At 43.8% G+C, this 9,020-nt stretch overlaps 2 protein-coding genes and 1 non-coding gene across 3 annotated transcripts; all 3 read right to left on the reverse strand.

Moving 5' to 3' along the window:
• Positions 1 to 636: 636 nt before the first annotated feature.
• Positions 637 to 3,490, reverse strand: mak16 (MAK16 homolog (S. cerevisiae)). Its single transcript, XM_057033827.1, has 10 exons — positions 3,193 to 3,490; positions 2,971 to 3,020; positions 2,444 to 2,553; positions 2,315 to 2,379; positions 2,080 to 2,231; positions 1,933 to 1,987; positions 1,792 to 1,866; positions 1,608 to 1,709; positions 1,461 to 1,526; positions 637 to 1,088 (listed from the first exon to the last, which is right to left on the reverse strand). Exons 1-10 carry the CDS (start codon positions 3,205 to 3,207, stop codon positions 894 to 896), a joined length of 885 nt encoding a protein of 294 aa, XP_056889807.1. The 5' UTR covers positions 3,208 to 3,490; the 3' UTR covers positions 637 to 893.
• A 229-nt stretch (positions 3,491 to 3,719) lies between these two features.
• LOC130526615 (small nucleolar RNA U13) lies at positions 3,720 to 3,820 on the reverse strand. The gene has a single exon (XR_008950822.1). It is a non-coding gene; the product is annotated as a small nucleolar RNA U13 (small nucleolar RNA).
• A 498-nt stretch (positions 3,821 to 4,318) lies between these two features.
• On the reverse strand, positions 4,319 to 8,806 carry spinb (spindlin b). Its single transcript, XM_057033828.1, has 7 exons — positions 8,666 to 8,806; positions 7,580 to 7,841; positions 7,292 to 7,340; positions 7,117 to 7,211; positions 6,536 to 6,691; positions 6,217 to 6,450; positions 4,319 to 6,094 (listed from the first exon to the last, which is right to left on the reverse strand). Exons 2-7 carry the CDS (start codon positions 7,629 to 7,631, stop codon positions 5,898 to 5,900), a joined length of 783 nt encoding a protein of 260 aa, XP_056889808.1. The 5' UTR covers positions 7,632 to 7,841; positions 8,666 to 8,806; the 3' UTR covers positions 4,319 to 5,897.
• Between the last annotated feature and the right edge of the window lie 214 nt (positions 8,807 to 9,020).

Consider the following 9,020-nt stretch of genomic DNA (forward strand, 5'->3'; position numbering starts at 1 on the left):
GAAGAAGTTGTGGCAAAATAAATATTTAAAGTTAGTCCAGTTCTGGAAAAGTTATTTATGACAAAATGAGCCAGCAGTTGCTAAGGCTACATGAGCTGGCTGTTGCTGTGGTGATGACCCGACTCAAATTTGTCTTTGAAGCATGAAATGGCCCAAAATATCACTTCTACGCATTTAGTTGGATACTAGGACTTTTTGTGCAAATATGTCCTTTTCCCAAGGAAATGTAAACATGTTGGAGGGGAGGCAGAGCTAAAAGACTTTCCATTATCATGCATTTCATCAAAATTTACATTTTCAAACACCCATTTAAGAAAAGAGTGAGTTGTAGTAGTCATCATCCAATGTTTGAAATCTTTTTTGGGGTGAAGCTCCACCCCTTCAGTAAAAAATTCTAACTTGACTAATTGTCCTTAGCTGTTGGCTGCAGTCATGAAAATTTTTTTTTAAAAAAATGTAAAGAAATTCTCTGGAGACACTGAATCAGCTTCTTTTCACCCAAAAGGGTGATTTCTCTTTAAGAATTCAAACTGTTTGGATTCAAACCAGAAACAAAAAGTTTCCACAATGGCGTAGAGATAAATTACCAATCAGAGATGAGATTTGTTCATTCGTCGTCTCAAAACGAGCCAGAAATGCTTCAAAAAGTTTTAATATTAAACATTTACTGTTTTGCTGGACGATGACATCGTGATGACGTCATCACCCTTCCTCGCCTGGTCCAAGTTTCTTCTGCATGGGATGAATTTGTGTGAAGGGAAGGGTTCGGATGACAGGCAGGAAGTGTAATAAAGTTCCTGGCAACAGAAAAATTCTCCAGTCAGTTTCCAGGACTGGGGTGCTGTTAGTGTCCAGGGGGTGTGTCCTCAGGTCACACTTCCCTCGAGGCGTCATCAACGTGCGGCTCGGCTCTTGGCTGCTGGCTCCGTCTCCTGCTCGTACTCGATCTCCACGTACGCTCGCTTTTTCCTTGCCACTGAACCATTGGCCGGGCTTTTCCCTTTACACCTTAAAGTCTGCACATCCTCCTCTGCACTGGACTCTTCCTCCCCCTCTTCATCACTACTTGTCTTCAGTTTGTTCATTTCCTTTGAAAACAGACGTTCCATCAGTTACATCCACACTCATGAGAAGTTCTGGTCAAAGAGTGACGTGAATTTGGTCCTTCTGTGTCAAGTTCATGGGTCAGCAGAAGTTTGAATTATTTGAGTCGTAATAATTAAAAAGGTCAAAGTTTCAGGTCTCGATATCCAATGCTGAGAAACGTATTCTTGCATTTTTAATGAATAGTTAAATTAAAACCCAAAGAAAGTACCTGCAGCCCATATTGTGGTCCATCATCATCACGTTAAACCCAATAAGCCCCGCCCACCCCGTGTGCAACTCTGGCAGATGACATCAATGATGATGATATCAATATCATGTGACCTGACAGGTGGGTCGTCAGGAGCCCCATTTACCTCAAAGTCGCTCAGATCGCTCTCTTCCATTTCCTCTTCTGTGACAAACTCTTTCTGCCCAACATCCTGCGCGCACACACACACACACACACACAATCAAATACGAACTCTGTGCGTGCGGGGGGGTGAGAGAGAACTGATAATCACCTCATCGTCCTCCTCTTCTTCCTCCTCCTCCTCCTCGCTCTCCTCCTGCTGCTCCAGAGCTCGATCAAAGGCGTGAACGGGGAAGTTGTAGATGTCTCCGTACTGAAACAAACATCGAAACCCTGAAAACCTCTTTTCTTCCCAGATTTCTTCCCGTTTGTGGATAATGTGAGCACATGCGCACCGTTCCCTGTTTGAGTCTCTCCAGCAACTCCTTCTCGATGGCGTTGTCCAACTGAGCAGCAATCAGAGCTTTTTCCTGCCAACACAAACACATATTAGCAGGCAGGCATGTATGTGCACACACATGATCAGCTTCACTCACTTCTTTCCTCTTCTCTCTCCTTTCTACCTTCCTGCTGAGGGGAACCAGCTTCCTCCTACACACACAAAAACACACACACTTAATCACTCAACTCACAAAGCAGATTCAACTTGAATTGCCTACACGGATGTGGGATTTTCTCCTTACTGTCTCTTGAGGACCAGTTTCCTCATTCGAATCAGGTACTGGGTGATTTTGGTGAAGCGTTGTTTGCATTTGTGTCGAATGAATCGAGGCCAGTAGATCAAATTCTCATCAATCTGTTCCAGAGCTTTCTCATAATTTTTACTCAGTTTCACCTGCGCATGCACAGAAACACCTATTAGCACATCCTTGCACGTGTTTTCTCACTTGTGCATCTACAAATCAGAATAGTCCTGACCTTCTCCCAAAGCTTGGAAGGGAATGCTGCTCTCTCAATCACCTTCATGTAGAGGAAACACTGACCTGCAAGAATAAAAGCGTTATCACACGGCGCAGGCTAGTTGACGCGTCATGCTGCGTCCCTCACCTTTCTCCTCCCTGATGGTGGCGTACTGACTGTTGGCCAGTGGACAGGAAGAGCGGTTACACATTCCAGTGATGTTGTATTCATTCCGACAGAAACTCTGGCTCTTGGTCCTGATGACAAAGACAAGATCGGTAATATCAACGCTCCAGTAATTAGCAGCCTTTTTAGCTCATTAATTAAATGCAGGACAGTGTGCTAATAATTGGGACATTATCTTAAGGTTTAATGAGCCAATCAGGTCTTTAACACAAAAACCACACCAGGTGCAAAGTAATGAAGTACACGAGATACTCAGGCTCGAGTAAAACTAAGGCAAAAAGAATAAGAATCACTGTGGCCATTTAATAAAGTTTCTTCCTTTCAGAGGAATTTTGTGAAAGGTTGCTCAACAATTTAAAAAAAAACGTAAATAAAAATATTCCTAATGATGACACTTTAAACCGCAACCTTGAGTTTATTAATCTTCAAAGACAAAGAAATACTGGAGAAGCACATTTAAAATATCTTCCTTTCATAAATTAACTTACTTGACTTTGAATGAGCAGAACTGTTTGTTCCCAATAATATCCCAGATAACCTGAAGCAACGATTGTAACACAAGAAATTAATAACAATGACAGCATAATGAAAGCAGCGTTTCATATTTCAAGCGACGAAGGATTAGTGATTAATAAAGTCGTTAGCGATACTCAATATGAGAAAGATTTCCCTGGTTAGCTAGTGTTAGCATATTCTTGGTTCACACTCACGTCGTCGTGCTGCATTTTCACCCCTCAACAAAGATAAATAACTTAAACCAGAGGTATTTTTATCGCCTTTCAACCACATGGAGCTTCAACACGCCACTGTCCACTTCTACTTCCTGTTCCTGTCCGGATCACAGCGCCTCCTGCCGGAGAGGCGGGAGCACCGAACTGCTGCTGCTCACAGCCTTTCCGCCACGGGGTTGGCTTTTGAAAACACATCTTTTCACCATCTTAATTAAGTTGACTAAAACCAATAGAGCACCGGTCACCACTAGAAATATGGTTAAAAAGTTTGGTGTACTAACAAAATGAGGTAGAGAACTACTGTAGGCTAATAGACTTGATTCTATCCTAAAGAAAAACAAACAGCATCCGTCTATATCTATCACACATTCTACATCTCTAGATCTACGTTTACCCCAAAGACGTGATAAAAATGTAAAAATACTATTTTGACAGAATTTCTTTAGATTGTTTTTTGACTGACGCAGGATTTGTCTACATGTTTGCACAGATGATACCTGGTTCTGGATCAGAGAGGCTGAGGCGCATAGCGTAACAAGAGAAGGCTGCACCTTTCACAGATTGATCCGTGATTTGACCAATCATCACATGCATGAACCAGAAAGATCATGGCGCAACAGGGCAGTTGGACACTTTGATTCTCCAGGTGAGCTTCTTTACTGACGGTTTTATCTTTTAGCTCCTGTGTTCTCAGACAGGGTATCGAAACAGGTTAATATCAATCAATAATCAGGAAGCTAATTGATCGACGACAACTAATAAATGGCCTTTAAACAACAGGTTTGTCATTTATCTGAGAGATGCATTCTGGGAGTTCGCGCGGGTTTATGACGTCACAGTGACGCTTTTCACAAGTTCATGTGTATTATTTGCACACACGCGCTTGTCAAAGTTCACATGTAATAATCTGATTTGTTCTTTTATTTCATGTAATTTTTAACTTCACTGTATAATTTTGACACTTCATAGGCATCCTCAGACCTGGCTGACAGCACATGGTCTGCTTTATGTCTCACACATGCTTCAAGTTCTCCAGGGTGGATAAATGTGTTCACTGGGTAAGGTCACAATTAAATATCAACGAGAAAAGAGAGTAAGACTCAAGTGAAAAACAGAAATGTTTAATTTTTGTAAATATTGTGGGAGCTTTTCACTGCTGTACAACACTGGCATCAGTAGTTGGCACTCTAACAGTGGCAATCCACCATAAACAGACGTCACACCGTCATAACTCTGTCACCTCAGGTTGTCACAACATTTTTTAATTCACAGCCTCTGAAACACTGTAAAAAACACAGAAAAGAACAAGAAAAAGAAAAAGGCACCAACAGCCACAACAGACGTCAGCTGAACTGAAAACACAGAACATGCAACTCAGCAACTTGAATTTACACAGAGCTATAGAGCATGCAAATACAACACGGCTCTGCACGGGACACACACGCACACACACGCAGCTTGGTCAGTCTATGAAATGGTCTCACAAGTGTCAACGTCACCCCCGATGGCCCACCCTCGCTGGAGACAGCAGCCAATCATAGCCTCCGCAGGTGAATCGACCAAGCTGATTGGTCAAAGAAATAAGGAAATTATCTGCTCATTAACAAAAAGCTCCAATGTTCAGAACCAAAAAAACCATCATCTGTGTGTTTGATTTGGGATATTGAATATATTGTTTGGAATTGGTCAAAATCAGAGTTATTTATACCACGTGGAGAATTATCTTAAAATGAAAAGTGGATTTAGGTGGATGGAGATGTATCTGGATCCACATCTGTTGGTTTTTCTGAGCAGGCTGAGTGACATTAGCCATCTGAAGGAGCAGGTGTGGAACAGTGGATATTTTGGAATGACTGAAGCTAAAAATCAACATTTATCAACTTTAAAGGGGACATTTGTCATGTCAGACATGGTTGATAGCACACTTACGTGGTAACCCCTACAATAAAACTGACGTCAAAGTATAAAAATGTCTCTTGAAGGTACATGAATTAACATGTGTCCTCACAACCACGTCATGTGTTATAAACCATATATTACATGTAACCAAACTGAAAGTTTTCCCAAACTCTCACTACAATCCGTCAGTGTTCAAACGAGCATTTCTGGTACAAATATAATTACGTTCGGGTGGAAACCATCAGTTGTTAAAACAAAACTGAAAAATGCTGTGGGAACAACTTCAAATGGCCACGAACGTCATCTGCTGGGTTAGCATCGACGATGCTGTCAGGATAATTGTTGCAACTTAACTCTTGTCCACAGAGATTCACCCAAGTAATTCTGGGTAATGTAGAAACAGACAGGAACTGACAGGAAGTTCAGTATTGGGGGAACAGACCCCCCAGCTCCCAATGATCTGATGAAGGTTCAGGAAAGGCTGCAGCCGATCTTTATTTTCTCCATTTCTTCAAAAAGTCCAGATTGTTTTTGTGGCTCCTTTTGTGTTACGGTAATATAACATTAAGAGAAAGAATTCTGGAAATGCAGAAAAAATAATGAATGACTGGAAAAAACTCTGAACATGTGACCATTCCAACAGCCACAAACATTACTTTCTCATTTTAAGGCGCATCTCTGAAAAACAAATCCGAGTGGATCACCCTCTCCATAGAGCATCTCTGGTGGAGTCTGAGCAGGTCTTAATCAGTTTCTTGGTGGTCTTGGACCTGGATTCTCTGGCCTTAGGAGGTCTTGACTAAGTCATAGACGTAGATGTGAAAGTCATCATCAAACTTGATGAAATAGACGGAGGGTTTGGCCTCCACCTGGTGAATGACCATCCCCGAACGCTTGCCGCCGTCTTCTTTGGCATACTCCACCTGTTTGCCCACCAGGCTGTCGACCACCTCACCAGGTTCCCGTTCTGCTGCTGCATCATCTGCACATAAACAGAGGTAAACATGGGTCATGTGATTTTTTTTCTGAGATCTTTCAACCCTGAACAAGTAACAAGTGAGAAGCTAAGTGTAAACTGGCAGAAACTGTGTGTACGGTGCTCACTAGAGTCGGGCATGATCCGCAGGTCTCCCTCCTTGTAGTCGTCCAGGAGCTGGTACATGTAGAGCACCGGGTCCTTCTCATAGGTGATGTAGAACCACGATGTCATGATGGGAGCCTGGGCCAGAACCATTCCCCTCCACTCCTCCTTCGGCCCATCCTCTGTCTCAAACATATGCTCCACCGCTTTCCCGATCATGGTCTCTGCCAGCAAGGAGTCGCTGACGCGGGCTGGAGCTGGACCGATCAGAGGGGTACACTCTGGATGATGTCATAAGGCACAGAACCGATGAGATTGGTGTGTGATGGTGCAGTTCCTCACCCACTCTGTCAGGCAGAACCTCCAGTCCGATCACCCGCTCGTCGCTGTACAGCTCCAGGCCATAGATACAGTCGAAGCCGTCGTATTTGATCAGGTAGAGAGACGGATTCACTGGGACCTGGTCCAGGACAGTCCCCTTCCACTGAGAGGACTTACCTAGGAGGGAGAGAGACACACACACACAGAAATTATTCAAGAGTTTTGCTCAGTGCTTCATAAACATGTGAGAAAAGGATTTTGTTATATTTCTGAGGTTAAAGGTCAAAGATCTGGCTGCTTGTTTTGAACTCATTATACAAACTGCAACATTTTTATTTATTTTTATACATTTAATCTCTAATTAAATGGCCGCAGTTATGGGGAAGCATAAAACAACTAATAACATCCACCTGAGCAATTTCTCAGCACAAAATGATTAAGGTTATTCATCAAACATCAAAACTGAATGGAGCAGAGTAAGAAGAGAAGAACACCTGAGCAAAGGTGAAAGCCACCACATTAAGCTCCGCCCACCAGATTAATACAGCTTCTGAAGCAGATTTGATTCTAAAAATTTGAACATTCTGTTCCATCAAACTTACTTCCTTCTTTCCAGATGTGCTGGATCCTGCAACCCACTATGTTCCTTCTGGGCTGAGCCAGAGTCTTACTGGGACCCACATTGGTCCTCTGCTTCCTGGGAGGAAGAGAGAGAGAGAAAAGATGAGTGCGACTGTCAAAATTTTCAAAATGACCATCTAAATTTTGTGATCTCACTTGTGTGGATTCTTTTTCTTCATCATGTTTGCAGAAACACCTGAATGCCCTAAAACACACCCACACACAGAGAATTATTTTAACATGTTCTGTGTTGCCGCCGACCACCGGGGCATCCAAATGAACAGAAGACTATACAGCGGGTTCCCCTGCATTTTACTGTGTCCCCCACTGCCAGCACATCGGAGACACCAACCTGAGGCCCAGAGCCGGCTGCCACTAATGATAGCATGCTAACAACCAGACTTTCATTTATTACTGCCTAGAAATAAAGCCTCTGGAACTCACCCCCGTCTGTCCGGGGTCGTGGGGCTGTTGGGCTCTTGAATGGGGTCTTCATTCATCCACCTGTGGGGGCAGCCGGTCCGGCCGCCAGTTCGAGGTGAACGCTGGGCCTCGATGTGCAGAGGAATGGGTGAGAATGGAGAAAGGGTGAGGGGCTGGGGGGCAGGGAAAGGAGGAAGGAGCAGAGGGAGGAGTGAAGAAAGGATGAAGACCAGTCCCTGGGCAGCTGGGTCCAGACTATGTCCTTGAGAGAAATCCGATCAGTCTGGGTGGGAAGAATGATTCACTTTGTGATTATTAAAGAACAAACATAACATCGGCTGTAGCCCTGCAAGGATTGAAATAAAAAAGCTTTGTCTCCCTTTACTATTTTATAGACTCAGGATCAGCAGCTCTGGTGATTTTAGTCATATATGTTGCTCAATTATTGTGACTTTTCTAACACAGAAGCAAAAGTTGATCAGAGCAAATTACACAAAATTACATCCTAAATAAACAAAATGCTTCAAAGACTCCCAAAGATCAAAGAAAAGAAGAGTAAAAGAGTAAAAGGTGACTGAGAAGCACTTTTCATGTGCTCTGGTGTATCGAGCGCTACACGTTTCAATAGAACAGCTGGACATCGATGACGTGCCCTCACTATGACGTCACACTAACGTAAAAACATCTCGACCATCGCCATCATGACCTAAGTCCGCCCCGCACCCCCACCACACACGCGCAGTCTAGCGGCGTGTGTCCAGATTGAAATATGCAGGTCACGTGTGCGCGGTCCAGATCAGCTGCGGGTGTTTTGGATGCGAGTGACGATTAAGCTGAAGATCAGCAGCCAAAAGCCAGAATTTACACTCCTAATTACCTCCTCGTCGCCCCACAACACGCGCGCGCGCACGCACACAGCGGCTGATCTCTGCACACGGCGGCCATGTTGCGCCAGTATTTACAAAACCTGTGTCGGTGCAAGAAAAGGCGCAAAGGAACAAAGGGAGAGGGGAGGCTGCGAGGGGCGCATGGGCGCCAGGCTAACTCTACTGCGCTCTTATGTCGCCGCTGGTTGTTCCTCGACACGGAGCCTATATCGTTTCTTACCGATGTAATGATCAACGCCTCCGCATAATCCGATCAGCCGCCGGTGGCTCTAAATTGATCCGCCGATCCTCCGTTCGCCTCTCTGCTGCGTCAAGTTGGATTGGTTCGAATGAAGGCAAATCGGAAGTGAGACGACAACACCTTCAAAATAAAATGCAGATTATGGGGGGCCTCTTACGTAGTTGTTTTAAAAAATATTAAACATGGGGAAAGGACAGTAGTGAAAGTCGAGCTCTGTTCTAACGAATCATATCCTATTAAAAATCAAAATGTGTGAAATTTTGCCACATGCGTTTTTTAAACAGCTTTGTGGAAAAGATCAAATTTTTGTAACTCACGTCACAGCTATTACAGT

This window comes from Takifugu flavidus, chromosome 5 (assembly GCF_003711565.1).
Source record: "Takifugu flavidus isolate HTHZ2018 chromosome 5, ASM371156v2, whole genome shotgun sequence".
Lineage (NCBI taxonomy): Eukaryota > Metazoa > Chordata > Actinopteri > Tetraodontiformes > Tetraodontidae > Takifugu > Takifugu flavidus.